At 44.8% G+C, this 17370-nt stretch overlaps 1 protein-coding gene across 4 annotated transcripts in view; it reads right to left on the reverse strand.

The window, feature by feature from the left end:
* Nucleotides 1-16066, reverse strand: part of TSPAN5 (tetraspanin 5) — a 114236-nt gene extending 98170 nt beyond the window's left edge. The window contains exon 1 of one of the 4 annotated variants that reach the window (XM_037896947.2): nt 15500-16066. In XM_037896947.2, coding sequence (XP_037752875.1) covers nt 15500-15580 — 81 coding nt within the window. In that variant the 5' untranslated portion in view covers nt 15581-16066. Of the gene's footprint in view, nt 1-15360 lie in introns of all 4 variants that reach the window. The other 3 variants (XM_043545204.1, XM_037896946.2, XM_037896948.2) reach the window with 3 other exon arrangements.
* Nucleotides 16067-17370: the final 1304 nt, after the last annotated feature.

Below are 17370 nucleotides of genomic sequence, written 5' to 3' on the forward strand. Positions count from 1 at the left end.
CAGCCCTTAGTTTAAAAACTCCTGTACTACCTTTTTAATTTTACATGCCAGCAATCCGTTTCCTTTTTAGTTTAGGTAGATCCCATCCTTCCTGCATAGGCTCATCATTTTCTCCGTTCCTAATAAACCTAAATCCCTCCTCTCAACACTATCATTTCATCCACACATTGAGACCCTGAAGTTCTGCCTAACTGACCCTGGGAGTGGGGCTGGAAGCACTTCAGAGAATGCTACCATGGAGGTCCCAGATTTCAATCCCTTACCGAGCAGCTGAAATTTGGCCTCCAGGACCTATCTCCTATCCTTCCCTATGTCACTGGTACCTACATGTACCATGACCACTAGCTCCTCCTCAGCACTGCATATAAGTCTGTTTAGAGGTCTCAAGAAATCTGCAACCTTCGCACTCGGCAGGCAAGTCACCATGCGGTTCTCCTGGTCATTGCAAACCCAACTATCTATATTTCTAATAATCAACGCCCCCATTACTATTGCCTGTCTTTTGCCAATAACAGTGGTCCCCTCCTCTGGAAAGGTGATCTCAGTGGGAGAGGATACCATGACATAATATGGAAGGAGGGTTCCAACTATGGCATCGTTTCCCTTAACTCAACCTGCATCTTCTCCTTCCCCCTAGACTTTCATCTTCCTCAACACCACAGAAGATGTCAAACTGGGAGTGGAACCACTTCAGTGTGTCCCAGAAAGTCTCATCTAGGTACCTCCTCTGTCTCCCTTACATCCTCCAGCTCAGCCACTCTGGTCTCAAGCGCCCATACTCGGTATCTAAGGGCCAGGAGCTGATGGCACCAAATGCACACATATACCACTTGCCCATAAGACAGGCAATCATACATGCTGGATTCAATACAACAAACTGGATAGCCCCCACTCTGCTGCTGGACTTCTGCCTATTTTTATTCTTGCAGGGCCATTTGTTCTTTGTGTGTGGTGGGGAGAGGGGGTTGTTGTTGTTGTTGTTTGAGGGGGGGGTTATTGTTCAAAGTTTAGAGAATGTTTATTAGGTTTATCAGGCTCTCACGCTGCTTCTCGAAACTCCCTCATAAAACTCCCTTGTTTCCTAGCTCCTCCGGCCACTTGGAGCTGTCTTTTTAAACCCCTTTTCTCCCTGAGTTAGCCCCACCCCCTGGTCATAGGACCCTAAATAGATTAGGGATCAAAGGATGGCAGGCTAGAGCCTCATTAGGAAGCTCTCAGCCTTGCCTAGTAGGCCACTAGGCTCAGCACACAGCCCCCCAAACAGACTACACTATAAACTTCAGTCAAGTGGGCACACAGTAAGCATAACTAACAACTCACCCCAAGGGTCACAGTCGCTCCTCCTTCCCCTGGAGAACTCCCTTGCAAAACTCTCCTGTTTGCTACTCCTGCTCCATTTAAAGATTATCTATTTCTTTCATGACTACAGCAGTGCTGCTTAGCATAATATAAATTAGTTGCAGATGTTAAGAAAATTTGCTCATTTTCTCTGAAGATGGTCTGCATTTCCAAGCCAAAATACTAAGCAGCTTTTAAAAAGGCAAAATTAATAGTTCTTCAATGAAAGTTTACATTTTTTAAAATACTTGAAGGCCAAAAAAAAAAAAAAAAAAAGTTACCCTTCAGTGTTATCAGATAATAACCACACACACTCACAACTTGTGACTGAAAACTGCTGTAAGAGCAATACAACCAGAGAGAGCATGAGTGCACTAGTTAGTTTAATGCAAGTTTCAGTCAAGTTCTTCAGTTAAAACACACACACGAACACACACACGCACGCACGCACGGAGTTCCAGGAATGTAAATCCATATCCATTCCAAGCCCTCCACTTCACATGCTAAGTATAAACTGATTTATGGATTTGATTTTCAGACATAACTTCATTATACTTTGTTTACTGAAATATACTTATGGGTTTTGCTAGCTTACCGAATAAAACACTATGTCAGTTGTAATGGAATGTACTTTGTGTGAAGGCCATTATCTTTAACCCAAGATACTGTTAAAGTTCAGAAGCAATTAATAAAATGTGGCCATTTTTTATGTGGCTTATGGTAGACCACATAAGAAGAGGTATCTACTAGATAAGCATTAATAGTGTCCATGTCCTGAAGATTCATCAAAACATTTGACTGTCTCATAGAATTTATCCAAGTCAGTGCCTGGCAGAGGCAGGACCCAGCACTCAGTAGTAATACAATGTTATGAATGGCTGATTATAAAATGCTGGCATTCTCCAGATTGCTGGCCAAATTGGTGCTGAGGAGGCATACGTATATTTATACAGATGAACTATGGCTTTTGTCATGGCTTTTCACACACTCCCACTAAAAAAGAAAAAGAATGTAATCACATTCTATATAGTCTCTAGTGGACTCTGTATGCACTGGCTATTGTATTCTCTCAGTGCCAGATGCATTAGATTCACATGATGCTGCTACAACTTACAGGAGAGACTTCACCTCCATTGAACAAAAACATTTAAATATATTAATTTCTTATCCCAAGAAATGAAAAAGGGAAAAGTGGAAAAATAAGAACATTGTGCAGTCCACTTTTTCTCAGCAAGAGCTTGTCAGCTGCATCTACACATCCTTCTCCTCCATATCAGCTCTTTGCTACATAGACATACTAAAAGTAATAGCTCTGGCTCTTTTGAAGTCTTTTTGCATCTTTTTTACATTGTTTTTTAACCAAGGGTCTGATTATACAGCTGCTGCACCAAGCAACTCCCTTCAAAGTCAATGGGAGCTGCTCATATGAAGAGGCTGCATAACGAGGCCCCAAACCTTACCAACTCTGAAGCAGTCTTTGTGCTGCGTATGCTAAATGGAGGAACTCTACAACAGCAGAGCATTTGATGTGAGGCAGCTATGCACAGGGCTCATTTAAAATTAATATTACTCTGAGGGGAGAGGGAAGAGGAGAAAGGAGTTTAATTGATCTTGGGCAAGTGTATTATTATTGAGAACCCTCGATGTGTTTGACAGTTTGATTTCTGTGAGTTTTGAGATGCCTTTTGTGTGCGTTTGTTTAGTTTTCCGAAAGATGTGGATTTTTCAGTTTTTACCTAAAGGAGCTCTACAGACAAATGGCACGTCAGAGCACACTCTACGGGTCACTACGATACCAACAACCGGAAATAATCATGCAAGTTACTCTGGGAGGCAAGAACGGAAAACAAAGCTCATTTGCTGTAGCCAAGCATCACTTATTTTGAGTTTCAGAAGAGGTCTCCCTAAAACTAAGGTACCTTGTGCTCTTTGGATGAGAAGCACTTAGCTCCACTCCCTACCCTTCTTAGAGGAAAGGCTTAGGCCCTTCTTCTCACCACTTACCCACAGCACTCAACATACAAGCCCAAGCCCACCCTTCCTATAGGGGGGCCTGACTAAATCCTTCCAACACAGCAACTTTTCCAGACAGCTCAGACCAAGGGCCAAATTCCACTCCCAAGAACAGGCTTTGACTCCAAGGGATTGGTTCTCATTACAACCAGTTTACGGCACTCAGTGTAAATGTAATACACCCCCATTTTAAGGCCCCTTTTTTTTTTTAAGGTTCTGATGTAAAGAATGCCTAATCACTGTAGCAGCTTATTGATAAACCTAAACAGGATGAAACTACCTACAGTGAGTGGTAGGGTTTTTTCCTCAACTCTTGATGGGTGTGTTAGGGGAAGATACACAAGTCTAAAGAGTAGAAGTGGCTATGCTTCTTCTCCTATGGCTTCCCTCTGTATTGAGAGAGTAGGACAAACAAGTTGTAGGTGCAGATACCACACAAGTTTGGAAGCAGGTAATTATCCCTACTAGAGTTTATGAGATTACCTTTGTGAGGTAAAGAATGAAGGGTAAATATAGGCACAACACCAGCTTGTTTCCTGGAATTTAAGTCTTCCCACCTTCTGTAACTGCTTAATCCCCTACCCCTTAGCCTCATGAGAACAATGTCTGGGCTTCAGGAAGTAAATCTAATTCACCTCCATCAATCCAAAAATATCCTTTAAACTTAAAAAAAAGAAAAAGGGCGGGGGGGGGGGGGGGGGAAATACAAGACACCCTGTAACAGAGGTGGAAAATAAAAGTTCAGACTAGTATCTTCCCAGCCCTTTTCCCACACCAAAAGGGACAAATGAGTGGGTTCAAACACAAAATGAGCATAAGCACACAGTGAAGTTTGACTAGACAAAGAAGGATCTCTCTTCTACCTTCTCTCCAAACCCTTAGGTTGCTTCCAAGTTTTTTTCTTAACCCTTCCTGCCATAGTGGTAGGAACAGTGGGAGCTCTAGCACAGAGAAGTTACTAGCATTTTTAGACCACCATGTCACCCAGCTCTGCTCAAAGCAAGCCTCGACACCATGGTGGTAGAGACAGCTAGAGTTCCCACCAATGGGAATGCAACAGTAGGAAATTTTAAGAGAAACGACACCCTAGGCAGGCAGCTACCCCAGGGTTTGGATCTGGTTGCCCACTGAACGGTCAGGCATTGGACTTCCATTGTCCAGCAGCCTTGCCTCTTCAGAACCTTGCGGGTCTCAGAAGCTGCTCCTGCACTAATAACTCCTTTCCCAGAGCCAAACCCATGTGACCCAGACGCACCCCACACACACACACTCCTCTCCCCCATCTGCCCTAGCAACTGAGCCCCCTCTGCAGGGGAGGGGCCCTGGAACTCACTGGTCACATGGGAATTTCCCCCTTCTTCCCCCTCATGGGCTCTGAACTCTGCACCACCTGGGTCCCCCTCTTTCCCCTGCACTGAGGGGGGCCATTGACAGGACATGACTCTCCAAAGGGAAGCACAGCAAAGTGTGTGAACCTCTGATGTAAGTATTCCCCTCCCTTTCACCCTCAACTTTTCACCTAGATGGAGCAAACAGCAGCCTGCAGCGGGTTAGCACTTGTGGGCTGGGTGGAAGAAGTGGGTCTTTACAGTGGATTTGAATAAAAAGAGGACTGAAGCAAGGATTGAATGTGCTTTTCATGCTTTGGCCAAGTGAGCAGGAGAATGGGGTAAGAAAGAGCATGGATAAAGGCAGAAGGTGGGAGGGAGGAGGACATGCTGAAGAGAGAAATACAATAAAGAGATCTGAGATGTAAGCCAGTGGGCTTGTGCGAGGACTTAAAATACAAAAGAAGGCGACTAAACTCGATCTATTGGGCAAGAAGGAGCCAGTTGAGAAGTTCAATAAGGTACCTATGTTCATATGGATGTGTAATGAAAATTATTATAGCACCTGAATTTTGGACAGACTGGAAGGGAGCGATATACTGATAGGTATCAAGGAGATCAAGAGGAGGAAGTTGAAGTAAGCAAGGTAGGAGATGACCTGTATATGGAAATATATTTCTTTTCAGTCATCAGCACACAAAGAAATAGGTCAGTTGACCTAGCAGCTAAAGAATGGGTAACTTTTCAGTGTAGAGGGACCTCAGACAAATTTGTAAAGATTTGGTCTAACTTTTTAGACATCTTGATTAATTCCTAGCAGATGAAAACAGATGTCGCTCTCTTTTCCCAGCCCTGTCCTCTTCCTTCCTTCTCTTTCACTCACTTCCCATTCCTTTACTTTTTGTTCTTTTGTCTTCTTTTCTGTTCTCCCCTTATTTTTGGTAGGGAAAAAAAATGAAGGAAGGAAGCAGCATGACTTTATAACACCCTGGATGTATGTGGAGAAAGAAGCAAAGCCCAGTGAGCAGGAAGGATGGGGGGGTGACATGTAGTGACACTGGCATACTACATCCTGTATTAGTGACTAATTATTGCAAAAACATTTACCCTTCCGCCTGAAAGCCTTTATCTGGCTGTGTTTTAATGCAGAAAGTGATACCATTCCTTGGAGAACTGCATTTCTAATTTTGTAAAGAAATTATTTTCTTCCTTTACAGTAAATATTATGGGCCTGATTCTGGTCTCATGCCAGTGTAAAACTAATGGCTTCAGGGGACTTAGTCACTCCTGATTTACATTGGTGTAAGTCAGGTCAACATCTACTTGGAGTGCATAATGACTGATGCCCTAGAAGATCACATATGCACAGTAAGCATTGGGGGGCGAACAATCTGAAACCTTCGATTGATGACACTGATGGCCTGGAAGGCAGCGATGATGAACTTGCCAAACTTGTGAAACGATTGGATGAAACCTCCACAAAATATGGCATGGAAATCAGTGCAGAGAAAACCAAGCTGATGACAAACAAACATGATGGGATCAGCTCACATATCACTGTGAGTAGACAAGAGCTGGAGACAGTGAAACAGTTCAAGTATTTGGGGGCAATCGTCACTGATGAAGAATCCAAGGCAGAAATTCGGGCAAGAACTGCGCAAACAACAGCAGCAATAGCAAAGCTAAAGCCAATTTGGAGGAATAAGAACATCTCCCTGGAATCCAAACTGAAACTGCTGCACACATTGGTCATCTCCATTTTTCTGTATGTGTGCGAGACATGGACCCTTACAGCAGAACTTGAACGGAAAATACAGGTAGCAGAGAGGAGATGCTTCCGTAAAATCCTGGGCATCTCCTACTTCAACCATGTCACTAAAGAAGAGGTCCACAACACCATCACCCAATGCACTGGGTCACATGAAGACCTCCTGACAACTGTGAAGAAGCGCAAGCTGAAGTGATACGGCCATGTAACAAGATCTAGCCTATCCAAGATCATCCTCCAAAAGACAGTACAGGAGAAAAGAAGAGGAGGTAGACAGAAGAAGAGATGGACTGACAACATAAAAGAGTGGACAGGAATGGACTTCGCGGAGACTCAAGGACTGACACACAATCGTCAGGGGTGGAGACAATTGGTTGATTGCTAATCAGTCATGGTGCCCCAACAACCAATGCGGTTACGGGAATGATGATCATGATGAAGTCAGGTCAGAGTCAGGCCCTATTGATGCAGACATAATTTCCATGTCATTTCATTTTTGGCACAAGGGGAAGAGGTTTTCCAATTTTGAAAAAACTGTTTTCCTACCTTGAACAGATTCTTGGTTAGATTTCCTACTTACTTTGCCCATTCTAGGATAGGCCAGATACAATCAACATCTGGAATCAATCTAGCAGGCCTTCCTTCCTTCCGTACTGTTCTAGTTGGCAAGCATGCATTTGTACCTTCATGACAGCCACCCCCTTCCACCACCATCCTCTAAGACGGACAAAAATGTTAATCACATATATTCACCTAATATTTCAAAGAGTACATGTATCTATGGGGGGGGATGGAAGGGTTATTTGTTTTCACAAAAGGCAGTCTGACAGCATATGCGCCATGTGATATAACAAAACCCCTGTCAGAGAAGATGCATGATTTTTTTTTTAGCTTTATGTCCCTAGTTTGTCAGAGGAAGAACATTTTCTATACATAAGGGATAGTAGGGATCCTGTGGTAGTGGAAAAGACCATTCAGAGGGAGGAGAATGCAGTTATGGAGAACCCACACTTGCCAGGACCCGCACACACAGTGAACAACATGTATGTGGAAAGAGGAGGGTACCCATCGTTAGCACTGTGGAGAGGAGCTTTGATGTGGGCTGTGAACAACAGATCTGATACTAGGTGAATCCTCTAGCCAAGACACCTCCTTCTATGCCTCCGTCTTTGCTGGTGCTCCACTGCTTGGATGGACGAGTCCCTCCCTACTGGCCCATGCTAAGAACCCGTGCACAAAGATTGCTTCTTTGAGCTCTGTGCAGGGAGGGTAGATTTGCCCTAAGTTAAATAGGCTATGTAAGTCCATGGTATTTTTATTAATGTCCAAATCTTGGTCCCACCCTCTCTGCAGGCACAGAGGATGAAAATGAAGCAGAATTGCTGCATTTCCACTGTGTGAGGGTGGGGAGTATCCAGGATGTTGAGAGACTACACGAGGGGACTTTAATTTTATTTAAGCATTTATACTATGCCCATCAATTTAATACGGACAGTGCTGATCAGTAGACCCAGGCCAAATGCGTCCACTGACCCCCAAAATCCCACAACAGAGGGGAAGCTGTGACACAGACAGAACACCCAACTCCCCACGGAGAGCAGTAAGCCCAACTTGAAGGCAAGAGAGAAGAGTTTGTTCCTGTTAGAATCCTAACATACCTTTTTTTTTTCTTTTTTTTTTTTGGGGGGGGGGGCGGGGGGGCGGCCAGCAACGTCTTTTTACTTAGGCTTGATCAAGAGGGACCAGGATTTAGCTCATCAGCACCTTGTTCTGGGAGACGAAGATATGGGGATAACAATTTCAATACACCCCTTCTACTTGCAATGCTAACCCACCTAACCCCAACCACCTTTTTTTGATTTTTTTGCTCAAGTGGACACTCCTTGGAAGGGTCTCTTCACCAGCTACTTCTTAAACTTTTTTTTAATTGAGTGAGTGTGTAACAAAAAGCAAGAAAAGAGCTTTTCCCTAAAATAAATACCTACGATTCAAGATGAATACACTCACTGCAGAATCACAGAGCGCAAGAACGTCTCCATTGTATTTCTTGGCCCTGCTACTGAAAAAGACACCACACATCTTGAACTTTGCTTGAAGTGGTTTTCAATATTATTTGATGTTAAGGAGTCTTCAGTGGGAGCAAGGGGATTTTCAAATCCCTGGAAAAGGCGTATTGATTCTTCCCAGTTGTGTGAAATTGACAATGCATTAATAAGACACTCTCTGTGTGTGTACTGAAATACATTTCTAAATGCTGTCCAGAGAAAAGTGATTGGAAAGTTGAAATATTATCTGCAGAACCTGATGTGAAAATGGATGTCCTTTAAAAAAAACAAACGTTACCTAGCTGTCATTCACCTCATGTATTATTATGCCCCAGTGGCACAGATACTGTAGATGCTCAGCACCTTTGAAAGTCGAGACATAAGTGAGTTATTCAAGGTCATGCTCAATCAGAGCCAAAGAGCCTGTTAGTCCCAGATTTTATCCCCTGGGCAACATTTCATGTAGGGACATGCTTTAATATAAACCAAGAAAAGAGATGGGATTACTGAGCAACCCTGTATATTTTATAGAACCAACAAACTTAATTGGGCACTGATTCAGCAATGGGATCCATCCTCAGACTCCTACACCCGTGCAAAGTCCCAATCAAGTCCCTAGACTCCATACAGGCACACAGGTCTAGACAGACAGATCCTTTTGCAGGTTCAGTGCAGATGTCAGCAAATCTGACTCTGAAAATGGGAATTTTCAAACCTGTAAAATAGACCTATGTAGACCAATGGAAGAGAAATGATTATGTCTCAAGCCAACGAAGAACAGGCTTTCTGCTGTCTAAGATGTAGAACAGTAATGGAACCGAATACAGTGCAGTTAATTAATAAGAAAGGACAATATTAGTCTGTTTTGGTGGGGGCTGGGGGTTTAAACAAGTTATGTGGGCAAAGCACTTTTCTTTTTTAAAGCAGAATCTGATGGGGAGGAAGAGAAACTGGTAAAACAGGATTTAGACATAAAAAAACACACACTGTTTGACTCAGAAAAATTACAAGATTTTTAAAATGTACTGCTGTCTTGGCTGGCACTTCAAGAGTTAATACCGAGGGTCACTTCTGGATCCCTACTAATAAAGCTCTGTTACCACATGTGCCTTTCAGCTCCTTGTTCCTGCCTACACCATAACAAAACCCATTACAATTCTATTGACAGGCAAACACCCATTTATATGAGAAGTACACTGCATATTTTGGGGAATCAGAATATAAAAGCAGATTCTACCCTACAGCACTATATTGTTATTCTGAGGCTGGACTCTATCTGGCAGAATTAGGTTTCAAAGTTTTTGGGGGGGAAATAATTTTTATTTTTTTTCAGTTTTAGTTGGAGACAAAACATTACACTTAAATGCTTGAGGCAAATCTTCCTGTTTTATTGGGACTAGTTAACTGAATATAGAGTATTAAACATGGCTAGATTTAATGTTTATTAACACACCAGCTGCTCCTTCCAGGTTTATAGAAGTTGTAATTTTGGTGCCAAATATAATTTATAAGACATTTTCAGCAAGAGGCAACTTGTCATCACCCCTTTCTTCTCCCTCTTCTCCCCAATTCATTTAAAGCCAAGAGTCAGCAAACGAATGCACCAGTGCAGACCCTTACATATAAAGGGAATCCTATTTAAGGCAATGGGATTCTGCATGGATAAACATGAGGGTCTACAGCAGTGATCTATTTCCAGGATCAGTGCCTAACGGAGCCTGGGGCGGGACGAGGAGGGGACGGGACACTTCTGAAGAATTTTGTGTGTTTTTCACTGACTGCAAGCTCAGGTTTCCAGTCACCTCTCAACCATTTACTACTACAGTCTTATAGAGTTTAAGAATAATCCAAGGTTGATGATTATATTTCAGCACTAGTATTATTTAAGGGCCTAGATCCACAGAGTCTTCCACTCGCAAAGAACAAATATTTGATTTTTGGTTTAAAACATATTGAGAAGAAAAATATTAGTACTTCAAGGAAAGTTCTCTCTCTTCCACCTTGCATTCGCCTAGTCCCAAAACAGAAAGCTTCTACTTGTAATAGTAATGTGCTAATTACACTTCATGGTTGGAAGATTTTTTTAAACTGCTTTCTTGGATTTCCACTTAAAAATATTTCTTTCCTTCCACTACCTGTCATGTATTCGCTTTCTCTATGTGCCCATGCATACAACGCGCAAATGTGTATGTATGTATGCCCATAAACACAAATATGCTCTCTTTTGCTCAATTTGAGTTGTGTGTTTTGTCCAAATGAGCTGTTCTAGAATGTGGACATAGTTTATAGTTAAAAATGTTTGTTACTACAAAAGTAGATAGGGTTTTTTGGAGGCAGGAGGAAGGAAGCTCATGACAATTTATCGAGTATATCAATATGCATTCACCAACTTTCAGAGTTACAAAGCAGTTATTATATATATTTTCCAAGACAAGGTTTTTTCTATTTCTGGTATCTATTATGAAATATTCTCCGATGTATCAAAATGGCGGAACAACAGACGTAAATGGATTGAATCTAGAGTGGAAGCAGGGGGGTGGGAGAAGGGGAAGCACCCTGACCATCCAATTTTGTCCTGAAATGCATTCATCCTTAACTGGATGGTTATCTTCCAAGAGTACTTTCTATGGATAAAACATTATAGCTGTTTAAAGATCACGCTAAAACAATCTCTCATTAAAATTTTTGGAGGAGAAAAAAACTGTATTTCCAAATTTCATTTTTCGATTTCTGAAAACACAGTGTCATGGGGAAATGATTCTATGTCACCTTGAGAACACACTATCAATGAACTACAGAATCCAAGCAAGCAGTCAATTACTTGTTCCTCGCATGTCAATGCACTTTTCAACTCTTTTCTTGTAGGACACTTACAGCACCATATTTAGCTTTCTTTTTACTATCTTCCTGTAATTCAGAAGACAATTTAGACTCCCATATGGTTACTATCAAAACTAACAGATGCCTAGCAAATTAAAACACAAATTATGACTTGTAATATGCTGATGTATCATCATCCCACTACATCTTGCAATTTACGGTGAATCATAAGAAAAAATACAGGCTTCTGTTTGATGTGCTAAAGTTCTCTGTACCTTCCTTCTCTATTAGTTTAGGGTCACTGGAACCAGAGTATGGTCCAAATTCTGCCATGAGACATACATATGCAGTTTCCATTGATTGCAACAAAGGACAGAATGTGGCCTTAATTTACTTGGAAATAAGTAACAGCTTAAACCTGATTTGCAGAGGGGAAAGCCAGTCTTGTGCCTTTTTGGGTTCATTCTGACATATAAAGAAGGCCTGACAGAGTTTTTGGTAATTAAAAAATAAACAGAAGCTATTTTTCTTCCCTTTTGATTTTTATGTTAGGAATTCAGGTCCTTCATAGGCTGGAAGACACTGGTTTTGTCTAGACTAGGATTTAAAGGTTGCTAGAACAGGGGTGGGCAAACTTTTTCGCCCGGGGGCCACATAGGGGTTGCAAAACTGTATGGAGGGCCGGGTAGGGAAGGCTGTGCCTCCCCAAACAGTCTGGCCCCTACCCCCTATTTCCCCCCCTCCCACTTCCCTCCCCGACTGCCCCTCTCTGAACCCCCAACCAATCCAACCCCCTCCCTGGTCCTTGTCCCCTGACCACCCCTTCCTGGGACCCCTGCCCCTAACCGCCCCCCGGGACCCCACCCCCTATCCAACCCACCCACCCCCCCCGCTCTCTGTCCCAACCCCTATCCACACTCCCGCCCTCTGACAGGCCCCCCCATGACTCCCACGCCTATCCAACCCACCCTGCTCCCTGACCACCCCGCCCCGAACCTCCGCCCCATCCAACCACCTCCTGTTCCTTGTCCCCTGACTACCCCCCAAGACTCCTTGCCCCTTATCCAACCCCCGGCCTCGGCCCCCTTACCATGCCGCTCAGAGCGGCACGTCTGGCAGCCCCTCCGCCCAGCTGGAGCCAGACACTCTGCCGCACTGCCTGGCAGGAGCATGCAACCCTGCTGCCCAGAGCGCTGGCGGCGCTGCGGTGAGGCAGCAGGGGCGGGGTACAGCGCGGGAAGGACCGGGGGCTAGCCTCCCTGGCCAGGAGCTCAAGCGCTGGGCAGGACAGTCCCGCTGGCCGGATGTGGCCCACGGGTCGTAGTTTGCACACCTCTGTGCTAGTATGTGTTAGGTAACATACACTCTAGAAGTGTAGTGCAGAAACCGCAGAGCATGTCTTAACACACATTAAACCGATCAAGTTAAAGCCTGGGGCAGTGCTCTAGTCAACAAAGGCCTGGAAAGGGAAAGCTGAGCAACAGATAGACTAAATATCCCTTTCCCGTATTTAAATCTTTGTTTCGTTTGGTTTATATTTTGTTTCAGTGTTCAAGTAACGTTTTGGAGAAAGGACATTTGTTAGTTTTAAACATCCCTGCCTCTTCTATTAAGCAAAAAGAAAAGGAGTACTTGTGGCACCTTAGAGACTAACAATGCATCCGATGAAGTGAGCTGTAGCTCACGAAAGCTTATGCTCAAATAAATTTGTTAGTCTCTAAGGTGCCACCAGTACTCCTTTTCTTTTTGCGAATACAGACTAACACGGCTGCTGCTCTGAAACCATTCTCAGTAAAGTTTCAGAGTAGCAGCCGTGTTAGTCTGTATTCGCAAAAAGAAAAGGAGTATTGGTGGCACCTTAGAGACTAACCAATTTATTTAGTCTCCAAGGTGCCAGAAGTACTCTTATTCTCAGTAAAAGATCTGAGCTTTCTTAAAACAACTAAAGGTGCAGTTATCCTCAAGTACTGCTCTCCTTGTATAGGCAACTGAAATTATTTTTTCCTTTACGTGAGCTCTGGCTCAGCTGAGTAATTGAACACTGAGCAAGTTGCTATCAAGTCAAGAAAACTACATTAAACATACTCTGGAAGATGACTGCCTATTATTTGGAACTGTGGTACATGTGGCCTCTCCTCACAAAAAGCCAGTACTGTTTTGAGGAAGTAACTAAGACAATAAAAACACATAACTCCTCTATAGATGAAAAGCGCTGTATATCTCAAGGGGCTTTGTAAAGGAGGGCAAGTATCATGGACTGCATTTTGCAAATAGGGAAATTCAGATATCGAGGCCACACAACAAGCCAACAGCAGAGTTGGAAATAAACTCAAGCCTCATGATTCCCAGTCCAGCGGCCGCCTCTCCCACTGCACCATACAGCCCAAGGACCTTCCCTCAGAAATCTGTGATCCACCAATTCAACTGTGACACATGGAACTCTGCTATTCATTTTGATAGCAGAAACTGAGTGAGCCTCAGCCAACCAACATAAAAAGTAGTAAATAATTTGTTAGCCTCCTGTGTCCCTTTCATGCAAACATATAAGCCGACATAAGAAAAAAGACACTGATCCAACTGCCATTGTCCACATACTTAGTATTTATAGGTCGAGGCAAGCACAGTTAAATAGGGAGAAGCATAGTATCTCACTCATTGAAAATGACTGGTTGGCCAACAAACACACCACATTTATTAGGGTATCAAAATAATCCTTCTCCCGGTTGATCCTGAGGGCCACTGGAATGGTATACAGGTATTCTGCAAGTGCAAACCCTTCTGGTTTTTTGCCAGAAAACATCTGTGTTCATTGCATCACACATGTAGAGGAATTAAACACACACACACCTTTAAAACTGGAGCAAATAAAACAACTGACGCGGCTGTTGAAAGACACCGTGTGACGCTTTAAAGTACCAGGTATGATAGGAGGTAAGGAAGGGGACAAGTAAACATTAATAATAAAATGAGTGAACTATTTTAAGATTATGTTAAAAAAAATCAAGTTTCTTTTTTGTTTGTTCAAAATAACCACTTTAAAAAACTATGACAGTCTTCCAGAGATCTTTACTTTCCAGGAAAAGAGACATCACATCATCACTAAACACTTGTTATCACCTGGTCCTTATCTATTTTTTCCCATGGGTGCTGAAGGTAATCAGAAGCTCTGTACTGGTGATGAGATGAGAAGGGAAAAGTAACAGTTTTCCCCATCTGTAATAATGAAGTTCAGAATCTTTTATTGCCAATTTTTAAATTCCTGCATTCTGAGTCTGTGTTCACACATGCTTTCACAGTCATCCCCCCCCCAAGCACATAAGTCTGTCTTCATCATTGCTAATTGGTATAAATTACAGTGAGATGTGCTTTATAAATACAAGAGCCCCTCTCCTGCTATAATGAACGATATATACATGGATGAGGCCATATTTTATTGTTTCCAATAACGTATAAACCCATCTGCTGTATTGACCCTGACTTTATAGAGTATGCATCATGTTAAATGCGTATCTCATTCAAAACAGGCATGTAAAAAACCTGCTAGAATTATTATATGAAAGTTATGCTCTAATACACAGCTCTGGCTACTCCATACACAACGCTACAGATGGTGCCAAAGGATACAGTACAACCAAGACAAGACCAGCAACACAGCCGCTGTCAAGCAAGCGCTCAACCAAACCATTATAAGAGCCTGGGCTTCAGAGGGGGGAACACAGTTTCGTCGCTCGCATTATTAATTATTATTATTAAACAATATCGAATCACAGCAAACCACCTGCATAACCCTACAAGTCACCGTGTAACCATCCTCCCAAACTGCATTGCTCCTCGAACTTGATCTACGATTTTCCTCGGGGACATTACAATAACACATGCAGATCAACCCATTCTCCAGGCCTGGGTGTCTCGTCAATTCTCTACTTCTTCCATGACAAAGGGGGAGGGGAGGGACACTCTTCACACCTACAACAAAAGCAATTAAGAGGGAGGAGGGAAGCGGGAGAAAGCTTTGTTTCAAGAGGCAGGCAGCAGCCAACATGCGAACCTGTATGATCACAGCGACGGGGGATGGATGTGGCTTATCGGGGAGGCTGCGGAGGAGGAGGAACACACACCGCTCTCGGGTTTGCATTTTTCACACGCTCCTGACGGTCCTTTCCGTGCGTTGCACCGGTGGCACTTACCCAGAAAATGACATTGAAGCCAAAGATAAAATATTTGATACAGCAGCTGACTTCGGGCCCTTTGTAATGCTTCCCGGACATCCTCTGGGCTCATGAAGACGCGGTGCTGGCAGCCCGAGTGGAAGCAAACGGCGCGGGTCCGGCAGCGCGGCAGGGAGGCGAGCAGCAGCCGGCCGGGAGGGAGCGGGGCGGGCTGGGGAGGGGAGATTAGCGGCTGCAGCAGGAGCGGGCTTGGCGGCGGCTCGGCTCAGCGATGCATGGAGCGGGCGCCGAGTCCCGGGGATGGCCGGCGAGCAGCTCCCACCTCCTCTCACACATCGAGGAGGCTCCCGCGGCTGCTGGGGAGAGAGAGAGGCGCCGCCGCGCTGCCCGGGCAGATGCTGCCAGCACCGGACCGTCCCCGCGGGAGCAGCGAGACGCTCGAGCCCCCCCTGGCCACGCTGCGCCTTCCTGCTGCCGACCTCCCTCCCTCCCTGAGCCCGCCCCCCGCCCCCGGAGCGCAGCGGGCGGAGGGGGCGGAGCCGCGCACACATCGCAGGGCCGGGGCGAGGCGGGAGGCGGGCTGCCCCCGCGGGGCTGGGGGGCGCTGGCCCCTGGCAGCCTCTGCCCCGCGCGGGGAGGCGAGACTGTGCTGACGCCACAGGAGCGGGAGCTGCAGGCAGCCCGCGCGGGAGCTGTCCCCTGGCCCCCCTGCCGGCCGGGGGCCTGATCCTGCCCTCAGGCTGAACGCCCGTGCGGGGGGCACTTGAGCCTCTGGGCTGATCGGGGGGGGGGGGGGGGGCTCTTGAAACGGCTTCTCCGGCTGGCAGCAGAGAACCCGGCCCTGGGGGAGCGGGAGCCCCAGCCTGCCCCTGTGCCACTTGGCCTGCGGCGATGGATGCGCAGGAGAGGAGGGCGCTGCCCTAGGCCATGGCTAAATTACACCCTCGGGTGGAGCAGAGGCTCCTGCCCGGGTGGGGAGAGCCGCTTTCTCCGCAGTCTGGAATATTAAATAGCTTTGAAGGTGATCCAAAATAAAGGTGCCACCTTGGGATCTTGTCCATGGCAGCACTGCCAACCCCCAAGCTGTCAGCAGGCACGTCCCTTTCTGTAAAGCATGAGATTGGTTTAAACATTTGTAAAAATGATAAATGGTGGTGGGGTGTTTTGTTTTGTTTTTTTAAATTGACTTCAGTTGTTTGTTCAATTTGTTTTTGAGCCTTTAGGGAGAAGCTGCCCACTCCCTAAAGTGTGGGTGATCATTACAGGTTCAAAATTCAAACTGTATTCCACTTGTAAAAATGTAGATATGTAGAAATATAGATAGTTGGTTTCAGAGTAGCAGCCGTGTTAGTCTGTTTTGGCAAAAAGAAAAGGAGGACTTGTGGCACCTTAGAGACTAACCAATTTATTTGAGCATAAGCTTTCGTGAGCTACAGCTCACTTCATCGGATGCATTCAGTGGAAAATACAGTGGGGAGATTTATATACACAGAGACCATGAAACAATGGGTGTTATCATACACACTGTAAGGAGCGTGATCACTTAAGATGAGCTATTACCAGCGAGGGAGAGGGGAGAAAAGAAAACCTTTTGTAGTGATAATCAAGGTGGGCCATTTCCAGCCTTTGACAAGAACGTCTGAGGAACGGGAGTGGGGGGGGGGGGGGGGGGGGGGGGGAAGAGAGTGGAATAAACATGGGGAAATAGTTTTACTTTGTGCTGCAGAGGAGCCAGTAGTTATGGTACATGTAGGTACCAATAACAGAGCAGAAGGTAGGAGAGAGGTCCTACAGGCCAAATTGAGGCTGGTAGATAAAAGATTGAAGTCCAGGACCTCCATGGCAGCTTTCTCTGAAATTTTTCCAGTTCCCCAGTCAGGGCCAGTTAG

The sequence above is a fragment of the Chelonia mydas genome, chromosome 4 (genome assembly GCF_015237465.2).
Source record: "Chelonia mydas isolate rCheMyd1 chromosome 4, rCheMyd1.pri.v2, whole genome shotgun sequence".
NCBI lineage: Eukaryota > Metazoa > Chordata > Testudines > Cheloniidae > Chelonia > Chelonia mydas.